Genomic DNA, 21,359 nt, shown 5'->3' on the forward strand with positions numbered 1-21,359 from the left:
ATTTTTTAAGGGCAAAGTAACGATATCGGATGGAATTTGCTGCAATTGGGGCAGAATCTGAGCAGTTGTGTATAGTAACCAATCGGCTTCTGCTTGTTCAGTTAAGCTTTGAAAATGACAGATAGAAGCTGTTTGATTGCCATTTATAGCTTCTTCAGATTCTGTCTGCTGCATTGTTAGTAAATCCCCCTCATTTCATACAAATGTGTGCCATGTAATAGGTGTTTTTTAGAGACCAAAATCATCTTATTGGATCATCCTGGCAAGCTGTGCCTGTGTTTTCTGCTTCATTCACAGGATCCCCAAGCTAGTTTAGTCAGCACAGACATTAGGCGCTGTCTAATTACCACCTGGGCCTTGGCGCCATCTAAATATATATAGTCCTTTCAAGGCTTCTGCTACATTATCTGTAAAGCTTATCCTGATCTTATTTTAGCTGACATCCATGCTACACGAGAAAGCTAGGACTTGATGCCACTTAAAAAGCTACCAATGGTGCCACCAGATTCAGGGTGGCGCAGGGACTCTAGGAGGACCTTCTTAAAGCGGTTGTTCCATTACAAAAAAATTTTTTTTTAAAAGTCAGCAGCTACTAACACTGCAGCTGCTGACTTTTAATAAGGACACTTACCTGTCCTAGCCGCCAGCGATGTCGGCCCCCACCGAGGCCGATCCTCGATCCTAGCAGCTCCAAGCGCCACCATCCACAGTAAGGGAAACAGGCAGTGAAGCCGTACGGCTTCACTGCGCATGCGCGAGCAGCCTGGCGCTTTGTGAATTGGCCGGCTGCTTTCTGGGACACACACAGTTCCCAGAATGCAGCGCGCCCCATTCACATGAAGACACCCAGTGTAGGAGGAGGAAGAGAATCCACCGCGGAGGATGAAGAGGCAGATTCGGCACTTCCGCATAGCAACAGCTATTTAGGGTGGGTACGTTTTTTTTTTTTGGTGGAATTTTTTTCAGGTGGAACCTCCACTTTAAGATGGCACCAAGTCCTACACTAGTGCAAGGCCAGAGAGGCACAGGTGGCATCCAGGCTGAATACTTTTTCACTATGGCCCCATTGGATCCCTCTCCAGACCTTAGTGCTTTTTAGAATGGGAGGACATGCAGGGGCAACACATGGATAACACCTTACCAATGCCTATAGAAGATTGAGCACATTTAAACATTTTAATGCAATTTTTTTCAGTCATACCTGCAAAAATTTTAAGTTAGCAACTACATAAACTGTAGCTGCTGACATTTAATAAGCAGACATTCATCTGTCCAAGGACCCAGCACCCTCTTCACCAGTCTTTGGGTTCCTGGCGCTGGCATGTTAACTGTGGGCATCCAGCTTTTACGCCTTGCGGCATTAGAGCCACGCTGCGCTTTGTGAATGGTCCTGAAGCCTTCTGGGAGCTGGGACATGTCCCAGAAGGCTGTGAACATGGAGGGGGAGAAGAACCTCTACTCAGGTCGCCCAGGTGATACAAGCAGAAGTAGGAGCAAGGTACCTGTCAAAACTAGGTACGCTAAATGTTACAAATATGGCAGGGTGGGTGGGAGGAGGAAGAGCTAAACTTCCTCTTTTGGGTGAAGTTCTGTTTTGAGAACCCCTTATATGTACACACATCTACCCAGACATACAGTGGGGATCAAAAGTTTGGGCACCCCAGGTAAAAATTTGTATTAATGTGCATAACGAAGCCAAGGAAAGATGGAAACATTTCCAAAAGGCATCAAATTACAGATTAGACATTCTTATAGTATGTAAAAAAAAGTTAGATTTTATTTCCATCATTTACAGTTTCAAAATTACAGAAAACAAAAAAATGGCGTCTGCAAAAGTTTGGGCACCCTGCAGAATTTATAGCGTGCACTGCCCCCTTTGCAAAGCTGAGACCTGCCAGTGTCATGGACTGTTCTCAATCATCGTCTGTGAAGACCAGGTGATGTCAATCTTAAAGGTTTTAAATGCCCAGACTCATCTGACCTTGCCCCAACAATCAGCACCATGGGTTCTTCTAAGCAGTTGTCTAGAAAACTGAAACTGAAAATAGTTGACGCTCACAAAGCTGGAGAAGGCTATAAGAAGATAGCAAAGTGTTTTCAGGTGTCAATATCCTCTGTTCGGAATGTAATTAAGAAATGGCAGTCATCAGGAACAGTGGAAGTTAAAGCAAGATCTGGAAGACCAAGAAAAATATCAGACAGAACAGCTTGCAGGATTGTGAGAAAAGCAATTCAAAACCAACGTTTGACTGCACGATCCCTCCAGAAAGATCTGGCAGACACTGGAGTTGTGGTACACTATTCCACTATAAAGAGATACTTGTACAAATATGGTCTTCATGGAAGAGTCATCAGAAGAAAACCTCTTCTACGTCCTCACCACAAAAATCAGTGTTTGAACTTTGCAAATGAACATATAGATAAGCCTGATGCATTTTGGAAACAAGTTCTGTGGACCGATGAGGTTAAAATAGAACTTTTTGGCCGGAATGAGCAAAGGTACATTTGGAGAAGAAAGGGCACAGAATTTAATGAAAAGAACCTCTGTCCAACTGTTAAGCATGGGGGTGGATCAATCATGCTTTGGGGTTGTATTGTAGCCAGTGGCACAGGGAACATTTCACAAGTAGAAGGAAAAATGGATTCAATAGAATTTCAGCAAATTTTGGATGGTAACTTGATGCCATCTGTGAAAAAGCTAAAGTTAAAGAGAGGATGGCTTCTACAAATGGATAATGATCCTAAACACACTTCAAAACCCACGGGGAAAAACATCAAGAGGCGTAAACTGAAGGTTTTGCCATGGCCATCACAATCTCCTGACCTCAACATAATTGAAAATCTATGGATAGACCTTAAAAGAGCAGTGCGTGACAGACAGCCCAGACATCTCAAAGAACTGGAAGACTTTTGTAAGGAAGAATGGGCAAAGATACCTCAAACAAGAATTAAAAGACTCTTGGCTGGCTACAAAACGCGTTTACAAGCTGTGATACTTGCCAAAGGGGGCAGTACAAAATATTAACTTTGCAGGGTGCCCAAACTTTTGCAGACACCATTTTTTTGTTTTCTGTAATTTTGAAAGTGTAAATGATGGAAATAAAATCTAACTTTTTTTGACATATTATAAGAATGTCTAATCTGTAATTTGAAGCCTTTTGGAGATTTTTCCATCTTTCCTTGGCTTCGTTATGCACATTAATACAATTTTTTAACTGGGGTGCCCAAACTTTTGATCCCCACTGTAGATGAAAGGGGGGGAACTACTGTTGCAGGAGGTGTTGAGTTCAGTGCAGTTTTTTAATAGCCTTTTAAATGCAGGTAGAGGGCATCAGGAAAGACTATACACTCCTTAGACTTGATATATCAAACTTCTGCTATGCTACAGGGCAGATTCAGTGACATAAGGGGGATAATGACATTCTAGCATGTCACCCCCAAAGACCTATTGCCAACACACATGCCAGGTGACAAAGAATAGAGAGTTCTTAGACTACCAGAGTCGTAACAATTGTACTGAATATGTAAAAAAAATAGCTTTTGTCTCTATTTGGAAATTATATGTGTACCCCTCTATATGCAGTAAAAAGGGTGTACAAGGTACACCTATGGAACCTAGATAAAATCAATAAACCTAGATAAAAGTCATAAAGAAAAAAGCTAATTATTGTTCTGGAAATGTTATAGATTAGTGGTTCCAAATTAACTGTTCTGTTTATTCAATTGATTGAAGTTTTTATACACATGATTACGTAGGTATCACATTAATCACTTGCTTACTAGGCACTTCAACCCCCTTCCTGCCCAGGCCAATTTTCAGCTTTCAGCGCTTTGAATGACAATTGAGCGGTCATGCAACACTATACCCAAATTACATTTTTATCATTTTTTCCCACAAATAGATCTTTCCGTTTGGTGGTATTTAATCACTGCTGGGTTTTTAATTTTTTGCAAAAAAATATGAAAAAAGCCAAAAATTTTGAAAAAACAATACCGTTTTATAGGTAGTTATAAAATTTTGCAAACAAGGTAATAGGCTCATGACAGGTGGCACAGGTGGGCACCGGCAAGTGGCACTGGTGGGCACAGATACTTGGGTGATGTGACACCCTCTTCGGGATCACTGTCCCTCTGACAAAAGCTGGTGATCCACTTCTTTTTTTTTTTTTGCTCACGCTGTCAGCTCGAGCAGAAAAAAAAGCTGATTACTGATCTTTTGTTTACATCACATGATCAGCTGTCATTGGCTGACAGCTGATCATGTGGTAAGGGGCCGGGATCGTTACTGCACTACTTTTGCCGATTTCAGGTGCAACTTCAATAGACATCTGTGTGGCTTCATGCACAGATGTCTATCAAGTAGCAGTTGAAATTGCACTGACCTTGCTACTTTGAAATCGCGTTACTTCAAGTGAAGTAGTGCGATTTCAAAGTAGCATCAATGTGAACCAGGGCTTAAGCAATACCAGACCAGACCTAATTGCACTCCCTAGGGAGCTGTAGCTTAATCTGTATGTTAAGTGCCTATATATTTTCTTTTTACAACCAGGACTGATGCCATCTATCTAAAAGATGTTGATTGTTCATAAGGACAATGCATGCCAGCTGAATGTACAACAGAAACTATTACAACTTGATCAGTGATTTCAGTTCTCTGTAGCAATGAACCTCACAATGACATACAGAAATCTGAGCACTTAGGATGTGGTGAATCCATATCATACAGTGAATCTTTGACATGTGGGGTGTTTGGGACACCTCCATGGACATTTGTGCTGAACATGGTGTTAAATACTACCTGAAATGCTGACGCTAGAGGTTCAACAAGTGATTTTTATTTTTTTCTTGATAATTGGAACTGGGTATTTGATGGCTCAGAATGATAAACTCCCCCCTCAATACCTCTATCTAGTTTAGAGCCCTAGCATTATAAGCCTATGTTTGGAGGATATAATTCCCATATTACCGATAATAGGTCTGCTCACCAACAGCCTTTTTTATGAAGGTGAGGAATAGGTATGACCATGGTAAAGATCATTTGCTGTTCTATACTGCGAGGAACACTAGTACACTGCCTTGAAAAAGTATTCATACCCCTTGAAATTTTCCACATTTTGTGATGTTTCAAACAAAAACGTAAATGTATTTTATTGGGATTTTATGCAATAGACCAACACAACGTGGCACATAATTGTCAAGTGTAAGGAAAATTATTAACGGTTTTCTAAATTTTTTACAAATAAATATGTGAAAAGTGTGGCGTGCATTTGTATTCAGCCCCCTTTACTCTGATACCTCTAACTAAAATCTAGTGGAACCAATTGCCTTCAGAAGTCACCTAATTAGTAAATAAAGTCCAGTGTTTAATTTAATCTCAGTATAAATACAGCTGTTCCGTGAAACCCTCAGAGGTTTGTTGGAGAACCTCAGTGAACAAACAGGATCATGAAGGCCAAGGAACACAATGTGGAGAAGTTTAAAACAGGGTTTAGTAATAAAAAAAATATCCAAAAAAATAAATAAAAATATCCCAAGCTTTGAACCTCTCACAGAGCACTGTTCAATCCATCATCTGAAAATGGAAAGAGTATGGCACAACTACAATCCTACCAAGATATGGCCGCCCACCTAAACTGACAGGCTGGGCAAGGAGAGCATTAATCAGAGAAGCAGCCAAGAGGCCCATGGTATCTCTGGAGGAGCTGCAGAGATCCACAGCTCAGGTGGGAGAATCTGTCCACAGGACAACTATTAGTCGTGCACTCCAACATGCGAAAATGTTCAATGCTCTACAGTGGTCTGACGTCAATCCGGCCAGCCAGAGTCACACCACGCATGCGCGTGCGCCACGCATGCGCATATGGAGCCACGAACGGCTCCTACATGCAATAATGAAATTGCTGTGTGTAGGGAGATGCCCCCCAAGGAAAGGGAGGGGAACATATGGAAGAGTGGCAAGAAAAATGCTATTGTTGAAAGAAAGCCATAAGAAGTCCCATTTGCAGTTTGCGAGAAGCCATGTGGGGGACACAACAAACATGTGGAAGAAGGTGCTCTGGTAAGATGAGACCAAAATTTGACTTTTTGGTCTAAAAGCAAAACGCTATGTGTGGCGGAAAACTAGCACTGCACATTACCCTGAATACACCATACCCAGTATGAAACATGGTGGTGGCAGCATCATGTTGTGGGGATGCTTTTCTTCAGCAGGGACAGGGAAGCTGGTCAGAGTTGATGGGAAGATTGATGGAGCCAAATGCAGGGTAATCTTAGAGGAAAACCTGTTAGTCTGCAAAAGACTTGAGACTGGGGGCGGAGGTTCACCTCCAACAGGACGACCTTAAACATACAGCCAGAGCTACAATGGAATGGTTTAGATCAAAGCATATTCATGTGTTAGAATGGCCCAGCCAAAGTCCAGACCTAAATCCAATTGAAAATCTGTGACAAGAATTGAAAATTGCTATTCACAGATGCTCTTCATCCAATCTGACAGAGCTTGAGCTATTTTGCAAAGAAGAATGGGCAGAATTGTTCCTCTCTAGATGTGTAAAGCTGGTAGAGACATCCCCCAAAAGACCTGCAGTTGTAATTGCAGTGAAAGGTGGTTCTTCAAAGTATTGATGGTAAAAAAATATTGAAAAACATTTATAATTTTCTACAATTATGTGCAACTTTGTGTTGGTCTACCACATAAAATCCGAATAAATGCATCAGACATTTTGATTGTAACATGACATAATGTGGAAAATTTCAAGGGGTATGAATACTTTTTTTTTAAGGCACTGTAGATACAAGAATGTCCATATATAAAATATTTATTTAACGGTATACGAGGTGGTATCAAAATGTTTACAAGAAAGTACTTTATTTACGTTTAGACACCATCACCTTCATAATAGTCCTCTTGCACAGAAATCCAGTGCTCCCAGCGTTCCTACCACTTCTGGAATGTGTCTTGGAAGTCATATTTTCGAAGTGTGTCAAGCACCCTCTGCGATTCACGCTGGATCTCCGCAGTGGTGTCAAAACGGTAAACTTTTAGCTGGATCTTTGGGAAAAGGGCGAAATGTGCAGGACCCACATCTGGCCAGTAGGGTAGGTGCAGAAGTAAGATCATGTTGTTTCCGGCAAGAGATTCATGTTTGTTGTAACTTGCTGTCCATGATGAAATGGCAGACATGGTAACGCTCGTGGTCAAAATAGCACCAGCTGCACAGCTCCCGATGTACACAGGACTTTTGTCTTGTCTTTTGGCACACTGACTTATGAAGGTAGGTGCTCCCTGTGACTGTGCATGCAGCCTTGTGCTGCCATCTGTTGGCGTGTTGTAAAACTAGTCTCAAACCTTTTTGATACAACCTCGTATTGTTCCCAAGTAAGATCTGCTGTTTGAGAGGTATTTTGATGTATTTTTTCCACAAGAGAGTAAACCTATTAGTGGTTGATGATATATATGAACTTGTATAACATGAATTTAGAACTACTCCTCTCTCCCTCAAAAATGTTTTTTTTTTTAAGTTTCATATTTATGAGTTATGCCACGGTAAAAATTCCATGTCCAGGACACAGCTTCACCGTGGCCTTAAATATGAGGTTTAATCTGCTTGTAGTTTACCTTCCCTATTTCCTTGTTTGCCCACTCGTCAACATGTTAATTTTTTTAAACAAAACCTGTTTTTAATATTTACCTTATTTTAGATCCAAATATGTTATCAGTGGTTCTCTGTGCAATGCAGGCAAATCAGGGCTGGTGGGAGGGGAATCATGTGGTTCATATATATCATCAACCAGATGGAATTTTTATCATGGCATAACTCATAATTATGAAACTTAAAAAAAAAAAAAAAAACATTTTGAGGGAGAGAGGAGTAGTTCTAAATTCATGTTATACAAGTTCATATATATCATCAACCACTAAATTCGATCTATTCCTTTAGTGAAAGCAGCACACAGTGCACATAAAAACACTGGCTAGGCACACAGTTAACCCCTTTTGATCGCCCTAGATCTTTAACTCCCTCTAAGCCAGTGTCATTAGTACAGTGACAGTGCATATTTTTAGCACTGATCACTGTATTAGTGTAACTGGTTCCCACAAAGCGTCAGTGTCTGATTGTCCACCACAATATTGCAGTCTCACTAGAAATCACTGAGCGCCGCCATTACTAGTATATAAAAATAAAAGTTCCATAAATATATCCCATAGTTTGTAGACGATACAACGTTGCTGTAAACCAATCAACATACGCTTATTGAGATTTTTTTTACCAAAAACATATAGCAGAATACACATTGGCCTAAATCTATAAAGACATTTTTAAAAAAAAATTCCCCCAAATTGTCGGTCTTTTTGTGTTTATATCGCACAAAATAAAAACCGCAGAGGTGATCAAATACCACCAAAAGAAAGCTTTGTTTGTGTGGGGGGGGGGGGAGGCCATCAGTTTTATTTGGGTACAGCCTCACACGACCATGCAATTGTTACTTAAAGTAACGCAGTGACGTTTTGCAAAACGTGGTCATGAGGGGGGTGAATCTTCCGGAAGTAAAGTGGTTAATTGAAAAGTGGCCGCCACTGCAAGTATTCTTCTTCTGTTTTTGTATTATTTGTACTTCCAAGGACAAAAAGAGGTCATTGTTAGTATTGTATTTTTGACTGTTTCGGGATGCCCCAGAATGACATAGAAACAATTATTACGTACATATATGGCCCTGTCAATGTCACTAGGCTATTAGGTAGGTATGAGGAAGTCAACTCCCTGAAAAGAACCAGCAAACCTGTCAGCCAGGTTAAAATGAAATGTCCGGCATGCTGTTATTTTTCTAAGCCAGAAAAATCTTCTCTGATCCTAGACATAGGGACTTGACTTCCTGGACATAGGGACTAGACCACGTTTCTGAAGCTAAGAGCAGCCCACCCATAGCCTCTCTGCCCAATAAGATTTCTCCTAATGGTTTAGCTGTAATTTTAACCATTTAAAATCTGGAATATTTCGTGGTTGTGCTCATTTCAGTCCATGCAAACCCAGCTTGATCTTACGGAAGAGCACATACAGATATCTGTGTTGCACATATGTGAGTTGTGTAAATTCATTTGAATGGGCTGCTAATATCACTTTTATCATCATTTTATTTTATTTTATTTTTTTTTTGACGCAGCGCACCACACCGCATGCCATTGTTTTATCACATGGTGTGATGATCTATGACACAGCTGCATTACATTCATGTGTTGAGATGCCATCAAAAATTATTGGCACAGAAACGTAGTGCACTACATTGTGGTAACGCATGATAAAATGTGGGGTTCACTTACCCACTTGCCGACCACCCCACGTACATGTACTGCAGGGCGGTGGATCTCCTGCACAAAATCATGTACCTGTACATGATTTTGCTCTTTTGAGTCTGTGGCACGCACGCTGTGATTGGACACTGCGGGAGCCAATTGATCGTTTCCGAGAGAGAACTAGTACTGCTAGTAGGGAAGACAAAGATGACGTGCAATAAAAGTGGTTATCGGCTGCTTTCCATAGTCTATATGATGCACATTGTCTTCCGTCATCTAACACGTTTCAGAGAGAAATTTTCCTTCATCAGGGTGGGAGACGAGGCTTCTTTTAGTCAATTGAACAATTCATCACAAAGCTTCTGCCTGTAGGAAACATTTGCCTGAAAAAGCCAAAGTGTGCATGGAGACATTTGCTAACATGGAGGAGAGTTTCTAGACAGAAAAAATGAGAGCTCCAAAAAGCTAAAAAGCCTGTAAGAGCTTATTCTTTGAGCTGCAGTGTACTTGAGTCCTTAGTGTTTTTTCACAACAATGAAAGAGAGCATGGGCAGGATCCTGTGTTGGGTTGAGGACAGTTTGTGCAGTCCAGTCATGTTCCTCCACCGTAAACTCGCTCATCCATGTCTTTATGGACCTTGCGTTGTGAACTGGTCCAAATCATTTGGTGGAGGAGGGATTATGGTGTGGGGTTTTCTTTATCGTACACCACGGGACACATAGCCATATTCATTACATAATGGGTTGTATGGTCACCAGAGGTGATTGGACACTGGCACAACCAATCAGAGACAGTTCCCCTCCATATAGCCCCTCCCATCAGGGGAGTACCTCAGTTTTTTCACCAGTGTCTAAGGATTTGACGCGTGGAGATGTGCTATGGGTAGCTCGACTAAAGAACCCTCTGGGGGCTAAAGGAGCTAGACCATCGGGTCCATCCAGGACGCTAAAGTATTACGCCGAAAATGGATGAGATCTGGGCCTCACGCATGAGGCATCGCCTGTAATGTCTCTCTTCGGAGGACTGGGCTCTGAGGTTCCAGCACTTTCGCTATTGCAGTTAAAAGGCCTAGTCAGAGTATTTTACAAGGCCCAGGGAAGAGGTCTCCTTTAAATAGGAACCCATACTCCTGAAGGTTGGCACACAAAACCTGCCGAGATGGGAGAAGATTGGTACTGTCTGTAAAATCAGCAGTTAAACCTGTGGCGGGGATAAAGGTAAGGGGAAAAGGAGCCTAAGATTTTTCTTAAGGATCTTTTTTTTTTTTTTTTGAGGGGTGTCTTCTCAAATAGAGGGAGTAAAGAGCTGAGTTTACTCACCTCACTTCATAGAAGTGTCAGACCCACAGGCACGCTTTCTGCTGCGCTGTTCCTATCCCTCCAGAGTCCTGATAAGAGGTCTGTAAAAGCATAGAGAAGCCCTTCATGCTTCCAGGCATGCCGCCCCAATAGATTTAGGGGCACGCGCTTTATCGGGAGAGGGCGGATGTAGCCGGGCACGCGCACGACGAGATTTGAAAGATGGCGCCCAGATAGGGGCCAGAAAGCAGCCAGAAAGCCAGCAGCTCTCCCTTGGTACACGGCAGCAGTTTTTTCGTGGGACACGTAAGCTCTATGTGGTTGGTGGGCATCACCAAAGAGAGGCACCTACTCTTTGCATGAAACTGTGTGTGTTAGTTGCATACTTGATGTAAAATGCTAAACTGAGCACAGTAGTATATGCATCTTGGTACCTCGGCTTCATGTGTGTGTGTAAAGACAGGTGTTACAATACTTTTGGTAATATAGGGCCAGATTCAGGTACAATTGCACCCGTGTAACTTAAGCCGTTTACGTTACACCGCCGCAAGTTTTCAGTGTTAGTGCCCGATCCACAAAGCACTTACCTGGAAACTTGCGGCGGTGTATCGTAAACACGTCCGGCGCAAGGCGGTCCAAATCGAATGGGGCGGGTACCATTTAAATTAGGCGCGCTCCCGCGCCGGACGTACTGCGCATGCTCCGTTCGTGCATTTCCCGACGTGCTTTGCGCGAAATTACGACGCCCCGACGTGTTGAGAATCGCGACGTGCGTAACGTACTTACGCCGGGAAAACAAAAAAATTCAAAAGCGACGCGGGAAAGATGGGCATACTTTAACCACTTTAGCCCCGGGCCTGTTTTTCAGAGTCGGTTTTATTTATTTGGGGGTTTTCGGATTTATTTTTATTTATTTTACAATTTTTAACACTGAAATAAAAAAAAATAAAAAAATTATCACTTTTATTCCTATTTCAAGGAATGTAAACATCCCTTGTAATAGAAAAAAGCATGACAGGTCCTCTTATATATGAGATCTGGGGTCAAAAATACCTCAGATCTCATATTTAGGCTTAAATGCAAAAAAAAAAAAAAAAAAAAAAATGTGAAAATGTAATTTTTTCAAATGACCAAAAAAAATTTTTTTGCTTTAAGACGCTGGGCGGGACTGACTTTTTGACATCACTAACGCCCAGCAGAGCTATGGGGACGGGCGAAGGAGATTTTTCCTTCACTCGTAACCCCGCTCAGCTGCCGAACGGTCCCGATCGCCTCCGCCGCTACCGACGGCTACGGTAAGCGGCGGAGGGCACGGGAGAGGGGGCCCTCTCCCGCCACCGATAACTGCGATCTTGCGGCGAATCCGCCGCGGAGACCGCCGTTATCGTGTACCGGACCGCCCACTGAAGAGATGAATATCTCGGTTGTGGCAGCAGCTGCTGCCGTTACCGAGATATTCATCTTTAAAGTGATGACGTATAACGACGGTGGGCGGTCGGCAAGTAGTTAACATGGTGGAGTAATTTTACACCATGTTAATAGCAGCCCTATCTTTGCGACGGGAATCTAAGACCTGTGCCGACGTAACGACAGGAAAAACCTTTGTGGATCGCCGTAACTGCTAATTTGCATACCTGACGCTGGTTTACGACGCAAACTCCCCCCAGCAGCGGCCACGGTATTGCATCTTAAGATCCGACAGTGTAAAACAATTACACCTGTCAGATCTTAGAGATATCTATGCGTAACTGGTTCTATGAATCAGTCGCATAGATACTCTGAGAGATACGACGGAGTATCTGAGATACTCCGTCGTATCTCTTTTGTGAATCTGGCCCATAGTGTATGTCGAGATACTTCCAATTACTGCATACCTTTGATTACAGTATTTATGATTCGTTGATATTGCAGCCTTTTTTTGAAGGCTACATAACCAGCGAGCCTATGATATCATTTATCCGCGTATAAGAGTTTATCTGTTGCTATAACAATGCCCTTGTGCAGAATGTTTTTTGCTAAAGGTGCCAGTAAGCAACCGTTGGCCAGCTTTTACCGCCGTATTGCAAGATAGATAACGGCTGTAGATTATTGATATTAGCAACTTTGAGCTTTGTTATTTATGGACAGTTTATATTGATGGCCTACTGCACTTGAGGCCTGTCATACAAGTATTACACATGTCAGTTATTTATCACAAACACTGCTTTCACATTTGAATATTTATTTGCTAACATAGAGGTTTGTACTTCAAGAGATTATGTGCTGGAAAGCAAATGATTGGCACAAAGAAGTCCTCAAATACTGCAGCACATAGCATGCAGCTCCATCTGCCTGCACCCCAAGTTTGTATTCTAATCCAGAAACATAGGGACTAGGTTATGAGGAAGCTCTGCCATACTGCTACATGAGTTGGGCACATGGCCCTCTCATTCTTTTTAGGCCTTACTACTGGCCTATCACTGTGAGTGCTGACATTACTGGCCAAGAATACTTTAAAGATAGTAGGAGGTGAGAAGCTGAGAGGAGAGTTGTACTGTATACCAGGGTGCCCTATAATTCCAATCATTGGGTTCCCTGAACTGGAACTTGGGCAAGAACATACACGCGCTTGAGGGTGTCTGTCATATGTACTGTCAGCAGCAGAACTTATTTTACTTTCTTTTGCTTTGGTATATTTAATTAGTTTTTCTTTAAATTTGGGTATGACAGATGAGCATAACTAATAATGGGAGATTTCATCCATGCCCCATGCAGGGCCGTGTTTTACTGGCAAAGGGGTGCACAGGTATTGCATGCATCTCCGTGGCAGCACTCCCATTCATGTTTATTGGTACACAGCATATGTATGGGTAAAGCTGCTGTGTCCTAATATGGTATCCATTTGTGTGCACATCCCTGAATGTACCCAGGGCAAGTTTGGGGACCCGTATGCATCTCAACCCACACAGATGTCATGTTGGGACATAGTGGCTGCCTCCCATTAGACATGAATGATACTGCCAGCACGGGGCATGCAACCCCTGTGCAGGTAAAATATGGCCCTGCAGGGGCATGGATGTAATCTCCCCATGTGAACAGGGCATAAAACGGTAACTTATTACAGAACAAAAAATATGAAAAGTTGATGTTTAATCCGCTTATATTTTTCTTTTGCTTGGTTAACCACTTGCCAACTTCGCTAAGGATGAGCACAACACAGTCGTCTAGTTCTGGGAAGGCGTCATATGACGTCCTCCCAGGACCGTGGCGCGCTCTGTAATCGCTGTGTCAGAAGGACACAGCTGATCACAGATCGGGGGAAAGAGCCAATCACAGCGTGAGAGGAGAGACATCAGTGTCCTGATAATCAGTGCTGCCTATTAGTGCCCATGAGTGCTGCCTCACCAGTGCTGCCTATTAGTGCCCATCAATGCTGCCTCATCAGTGCTCATTAGTGCTGCCTCATCAGTGCCCATCATTGCCGCTTATCAGTGCAGCCTCATCAGCACACATCAGTGAAGGAGAAAAATCACCTGTTTTGCAATTTTTTTTCTTTTTTTAACAACGAAGAAACTTTTTTTTTCTAATGTATATATTAGATATATATTGATATTTTTAAATTTCTTTAGCAAAAAATAAAAACCGCAGTGGTGATTAAATACCACCAAAAGAAAGCTCTATCTGTGTGAAAAAAAAAATGATAATTTAATTTGGGTACAGTGATGCATGACCATGCAATTGTCATTCAAGGTGCGACAGTGCTGAAAGCTGAAAATTGGGCAGGAAGGGGGTAAAAGTGCCCAGTAGGCAAGTGGTTAATCCCTCTCCCCTTCATGAGCATGCTAATTAAATTTTCATTGCACGTTTTCATTGAATGATGTCATCACTGAGTGTCTGCTTTTCTGTGCAATGTACGCAGGTCACGGCTGATGGGAGGGGCTGCACATAGCTTCCTGAAAACAGCTGACTGCCCTAGGTAAAGCCCACATGTGATGCTGAGACTCCATGATTGACAGAACTGAAGGGAGTGGGCCAGAGAAAGTTCAGCTGGGCAGGAAAGTGCTAGCTAGATGATGCTGCACATGCTCCAGATAGGAAACTAGGCTGAATCTGACTTGTTCCAGCTTCTAAACACAGTAGTGTTGATTTTTTCCTAAAACTGAAGAGTACAAAATCTGGTGCAGCTGTACATTGTCGCCAATCAGCTTCTAACTTGTTTAATTAGGCTTTGACCAAAAAAAAAAAAATGGAAGCTGAGTGGTTTCTATGTTGAGCTGCACCAGATTTTGCACTCTCCAGTAAGGATGAGCTCCGGCGTGTTCGCAAACCCCACGTGCAGAGGCCGCCAAGAAGTCGGCACTGCTCTGCGCACAGTCAGTGAGACATTGTCCCGATACGCGTTGGCTGCAGAGATCGGGAAATGTCTCACTGCTTGTGATTAGCGCTGTGTAGTGCCGACTTCCTGGCAGGCTCTGCACGTGGGGTTTGCGAACACTCCAGTGCTCATACTTACTCTCCAGTTTTATTTAGTAGCTCATCACGACTAAGTGGGGTGAAATCAAAGTAATATTTTCAGTACAGAAGAGCCTGTTAAACATTGCAAGCCTTGAAGGCAAGTCTGGAGTTAAGCTTTAACATATTAGCACAAACCCCAGTATACGCATAGATTTAGTTACTTATATCCTCTGAATTCTAAACCTGGCCGTACACTGTACACATTTTGGTTCCTGATGAACCAGCCAAAATTAAGGAATATGTCTTGTTACCTCCACATTTCATATTCCTGTCATGTGTCTGTTGTAACATGTAGCTTTGCATTGCTTCCTTTGTGTGAAATACCTTACCTGGTGATCCTGCCAGTCCCCCTGCTTTCAGATTTCATGTTGACCACACTAGGCATAGAAGCACATCCTTCCCAGTTTTTTTGGCTGTGCTGGAAGAACAACCTGCCTGTTCCAATAGTCAGACTTGTGCTGTCACGCGCCCCCCCCCCCCCCCCCCCCCCCCCCCCCCCCTGCACAGCCATTCACTGAGAAGATCAGTGTACTGCTGTTTATAGATTTTACACAGTGTCCCAACTTTTTGGGAATTGGGGTTGTAAAATATTTACAATTTTAGTCACAGGAACATCAAGATCATTGCAGATGGTCTTTTTGCTTTTACCATTGACATGCTGGTCTATAATATTTTTTTTCTGTTCTCCTTAGACAACTCTCTATCTTTTGATTTATCTGTGCACTGTTCACTGTGGTGCACACAACAATGCCATACAGCAGGGTGCTATTTTTCTCCATTTAACCCCTTCCCGCTGACCGGCCCTTTAAGAGTTTAAAATGCCGGGAGGCGGGCATTCCGATCATGTGACCGCTGTGATTGGCTGTCACATGATTGGAAAGCTCCTGATTGCCCAAAGGCATTAGAAGCTTTCCGGATCCCACACAGAATTGCTTACATTTGGGCGGCATATATGTGGCCTCTCGCCGTTAAATTCTACCCGCCGAGAGACGGCATATATGCGTACGGCCGGTGGGAACAGGATAAATAGGCTGACCGACTGACTGGTTATAGGATTGAACATGTGTATAATGAATTACAAAAAAATGACTAAAATTTCATCTGTGATCCAATTATTTAGAAACTTTTCTAGGACTGCAAACACATTTTTAAGGACATTTTTTAATATCTGTACGATAAGCAGTGATTTTTCTCTTATCACGCTTTTTGTTTTATTCTGACATACCAAAAGTATAAGACCATTGCTTTTAATTTAATACTTTTCAAGAGGAATAAAGCATTGTTTTAATGAGCTTTAAGGCTCTTTAAGTTATTGTGTTTTACATCTAACTGCATACATATAGAAATGTTTACGGACCGTCCAAATTTTTTTTTTCTTATTAATTTTGATTAGTAATTGTATTTTTAACTTCACGTATGATAATAATGCTGCTCTTTTTTTCTAGTTGGTTTTTTGGCAAAATTCCACGTGCCAAAGCAGAGGAGATGCTTGGAAAACAAAGACATGACGGTGCCTTTTTGATCCGAGAAAGTGAAAGTGCCCCGGGGGACTTCTCGCTGTCAGTCAAGTGAGTAGGTTTTATCCACTTCTGGAACAAGTGTCGGAGGTTAACGCTAACCAGGAAATTCACAGTGATTTATTGTATGGTGTTAGCAGCTTGGCTGCTTCTTCGCTCCAACAATTTGCACAGCACTTTACAATACAAAGTGGGACAGTAAAATTACAATACAGTTCAATGCAGAAGGAATAGGAGGGTCCTGCTCATTGAGTTTACAATCTAAAGAAGGGATAGGCAACCTACCTGGACCAACATGGAGGAAATCAAAGATCCACAGGTAAAAGGGGGGGGGGTCACCCTTAAAAAAAGAAGCACAGAATAAAAACACAGCATAGGGCCCTGCGCCCCCCCATCCAACCACCAGAGTGTCCTGTGCTGCCCTTCACATCATTCCCCCCCCCCCCCCCCATTCAGTAGTATCTTCTTCCTCTGCATACCATTGTCCTGCCCCCCCTCACATAACCCCCCACTGTAGTGTACCCTGCTTAAACCCCCCCAATAGCAGTGTCTTCTGGCCCTTCACTTCGACAACAACCCCCCCCATCCCACTGTAGTGTCACTTGCCCCCCATAGCAGTGTCCTCTGACCCCTTCACATCACCTCCACTGTAGTGTCCTCTGCCCCCCTTTACAACACCCCCATGTAGTGTCTTCTTGACCCCCCCCCTTTCACAAGTAATTTCCTCTGCCTGCCCCTCACCCTATAGCAGTGTACTTTGCCTCCCAAGGCAGTGTCCTCTGCCTCCCTTATAACAGTGTCCTGTGTCTCACTCAACCTTCCCCCATGTAGTGAACCGTTAACTCAGATTCTTTACTGAGATACGTCCCGCTCTCTGCTCCCGTGTCGGAGGCAAAAGGACCAGGAAGGCAGGTGAAGCACCCGCAATGCAGGGGTGTGTTCCCTATCTACCTGTCTTCTGCCCTCAGTCGACTGGTTGATTGATTGATTGATTGATTGATTTATTGGATTTGTAATGCGCCAAATACTGACCCGTCAGGGAAGCGTCTAAGCGCAGAAGACATACCTGTAAATAGATAAATCAAGTCAGGGAAAGAAAATAGAAGGAAAAGAAAAAAGGAGAGCACAAAAAAAGCAAACTACCAAGGAACAACAGGGAAAACTAACGTGACTCAGCCTGCTTTTCCCTCAAAAAAACAAGTTTTTATCCTTTTACGAAAGGCCATAATGGAGGGGAGAGAACGGATAGAATTGGTTGATTGGAATCAATGGCTTGCTGACCCCTGATCTAAAGGAAGGGGGAGGCGGTACAAAAAGTAATAGCTGCAGGAGACTTCCCTGAATAAATTCGTTTTCAAAGATCGCTTAACCGGTTAAGACCCGGACCAACATGCAGGTTAAGGACCTGGCCCCTTTTTGCGATTCGGCACTGCGTCACTTTAACTGACAATTGCACGGTCGTGCGACGTGGCTCCCAAACAAAATTGGCGTTGTTTTCTTCCCCACAAATAGAGCTTTCTTTTGGTGGTATTTGATCACCTCTGCGGGGTTTTTTTTTGTGCTATAAACAAAAATAGAGTGACAATTTTGAAAAAAAATCAATATTTTTTACTTTTTTCTAAAATAAATATCCCCAAAAAAGATATAAAAACATTTTTTTTCCTCAGTTTAGGCCGATGCGTATTCTTCTACCTATTTTTGTTAAAAAAATCGCAATAAGCGTTTATCGATTTGTTTGTGCAAAATTTATAGCGTTTACAAAATAGGGAATAGTTTTATGGCATTTTTATTAATAATTTTTTTTACTACTAATGGCGGCAATCAGCGATTTTTTTTCCGTGACTGCGACATTATGGCGGACACATCTGACACATTTTTGGGACCATTGTCATTTTCACAGCGAAAAGTGCTATAAAAATGCACTGATTACTGTGAAAATGACAATGGTAGTGAAGGGGTTAACCACTAGGGGGCGCTGTAGGGGTTAAGTGTGACCTTGTGTGTTTAACTGTAGGGGGGCGGGGCTGGGCGTGTGATGTCAGTGATCGTCGTTCCCTATATCAGGGAACAGACGATCACTGACATTACCACAGAGAAGAACGGGGAAGGTTTGTTTACACTCACAACAACAAAAACCTGGGGAATGCCCAGGGAAAAACCAAGCCTACTTACCGACCAGCTAGCAGACAACCAATTAACCTGTCTAACACTATGCGTTAAAAACAGGGGTCTAGTCCGCACGCATTTGCAAACGCATGCGTGAGCCACAGAGCCGCGCCAAGGCACCCTGTAATATCTGTGGTCCTAACACTAAACAATGAGTGTCCCCACAGTGGAGGCACATGCATTTTAATGGATAGATAGGGGCAGGTGGACTGAAGGGGAGCCACCCCTTCTTAAAGGTACAAGAGCACACCAAACACCCAGCATATAGCACAGTGGCTGCAAAGGTGTTGGTGCACTGCTGGACACTACAAGCACCATAGGTGAAACACAAACATGTCCACCGCCCCCATCTCACACTCACCTCTCCCCTTTCTTCGGGTCCCGAGGGCGCGGTCACGGAGCTTTGGACCGGGTCGCGAGCGCGCCGCTGGCTTGGCTCTTAAAGGGGACGTATATATACGTCCCTGTGCCCAGCCGTGCCATTCTGCGGACGTATATATCGTTGTGCGGCGGTCCTTAAGTGGTTAAAGGTAGACATTGTGGGAGCTGAACGGACATATTGGGGTAGGAAGTTCCAGAGGATGGGAGAGGTTCAGGAGAAGTCCTGAAAGCAAGCATGGGAGGAGAGGGAAGGACGATTTAGACAAAACAATATCTGCAGATGAGGTTGTTGATGTAGCTGGGGGGCAGTGTTGTGGATGGCTTTGTACGTTGTGACTAGTATTTTGACTTTTATACGTTGGGCTAGTGGAAGCCAGTGAAGGAATTGTATATGTTCCCTTGTTTATTGTGTTTTTTTTTTTTTTTACAGGTTTGGCAATGATGTACAGCATTTCAAGGTCCTGCGAGATGGGGCAGGGAAATACTTCTTGTGGGTGGTAAAGTTTAACTCCCTGAATGAGCTAGTGGACTACCACCGGTCCACATCTGTGTCCCGGAACCAGCAGATCTTCTTACGTGACATCGAGCAGGTGCCACAGGTACACGGGGGAGACAGAGCCACAAGTTTAACACAGGTATATAGAGGGGGGCATAAGGAGAAAGGTGTACATTTGTTTCTCTATAGCTTTGGAATTTAAGGTTTTAATGATGTAAATGGGTTTGGCTTTCAAACCCCCTTTATGTAAGATCTGTTTTGCGTGTACAGAATTTAAGCTAAACCTGTTTGATTCAGATGATTTAGAACATGTGTTTAAAAGAATATACATAATAACCTCTGAACTTTCCATCCCGACAGCAACCTACTTATGTGCAGGCGCTGTTTGACTTTGACCCCCAGGAAGATGGGGAGCTTGGATTCAGACGAGGAGACTTCATCCAGGTCGTGGACAACTCAGACCCCAACTGGTGGAAAGGGACATGTCACAGCCAAACTGGCATGTTTCCACGCAACTATGTGACGCCAGTAAACCGCAACCTGTAACTAGAGCCGGCACAGAACCAGGAGCCAAGGAGGAGCACAGACAAGCTTACCTGGGTGGGATTGCTGGGGGACTAGGAGGCAAATGAATAGAATTTGGGTGAATGGACAATGGATAACTAAATAGAAGAACATGGACAGGCAACACACTGACCTAGAAGAAAGTAACCTTAGTCTAATAATTCAGGGAAGCGGCTTCATGACATGACAGGGGTATAGCAGACTTGAATGGGGTGGAATTTTTATGGGCTGACAGAAATGTGATTTAGGGGAAGGGAAGATACTGGCACTAAACCTAAACCGTGATAAGACAGTCCCTGACATGCGTTGACTAACCCAGTTGTCTGTCTGTGCTGTAAACAGTTGCCTCTCAGCATTTTTTTTTTTGAAGCAAGAATGTCCCCTTGGCTCTGTGTAAGACTTAATTTGGGGCGGGTGGGTGGGTGAGGGATGTTCAAAGTCCGGCAAGTTCATGGGGGTGGGGGGTGGGAAGTTACAAATGTTTGATTTAGAATGCCAAAAGTTACCTTTAAATTAAACAGAAACAAGAGACTTTTTTTTTTAAATTAACAAATTCCCTTTACTGCTGCTGTTCCTCCCTTGTTCTATGTTTCTTCACACCAGTTCTTGTTTATTGTGCATGTGTGTTTTTGCAGCGCACTCAATACAACACGCACCTGTAAAATAAAGTGTACAAAAATCCAGCCATTTCTCTCTATGCAAATCTTGGCCTCTTGGTTTCTTTCTAAAAAAAAGTCCTTCCTCGTGACCCAGGTTAACCCCGGTGGGTTATTTAATAAGAAAAATGCAGTGGGATTGACGCTTTTGCTTATTGAGCTAACCTGCATCGCAAACCCCTTTTTTTCCATTCCATGTGATAAAAGGTTCATATGATCTGAGCAGACATTATTCAATCATATTTTCTTTAAGTAATGTGGAATCAATAATAAGGCTTTGAATATAAAGTGTGTGATTGCCTACAATTGAAGCCTTTGATTGATGAGGTTTGCTGCCCTGATGGTAAATAAGTAACCAATATAAGCAGAAGCACTAAAGATGTTCAACAAAGATATGTTTCATTCCATATGTTCAAAATCATGTTTTGTTTTGTTAATGGATAGATCAGGCCTGTTCTGATCTGCTGGTCAGGTAAATTGAAAAGTCCAACAGA

At 42.9% G+C, this 21,359-nt stretch overlaps 1 protein-coding gene across 4 annotated transcripts in view; it reads left to right on the plus strand.

The window, feature by feature from the left end:
• GRB2 (growth factor receptor bound protein 2) overlaps positions 1-20,580 on the plus strand; it is a 97,744-nt gene extending 77,164 nt beyond the window's left edge. The window contains exons 4-7 of one of the 4 annotated variants that reach the window (XM_040330762.1): positions 14,490-14,546; positions 16,531-16,653; positions 19,580-19,748; positions 20,006-20,580. In XM_040330762.1, coding sequence (XP_040186696.1) covers positions 14,490-14,546; positions 16,531-16,653; positions 19,580-19,748; positions 20,006-20,191 — 535 coding nt within the window. In that variant the 3' untranslated portion in view covers positions 20,192-20,580. Of the gene's footprint in view, positions 1-14,489; positions 14,547-16,530; positions 16,654-19,579; positions 19,785-20,005 lie in introns of all 4 variants that reach the window. The other 3 variants (XM_040330761.1, XM_040330763.1, XM_040330764.1) reach the window with 3 other exon arrangements.
• Positions 20,581-21,359: the final 779 nt, after the last annotated feature.

This window comes from Rana temporaria, chromosome 12, assembly GCF_905171775.1.
Source record: "Rana temporaria chromosome 12, aRanTem1.1, whole genome shotgun sequence".
Taxonomy (NCBI): domain Eukaryota; kingdom Metazoa; phylum Chordata; class Amphibia; order Anura; family Ranidae; genus Rana; species Rana temporaria.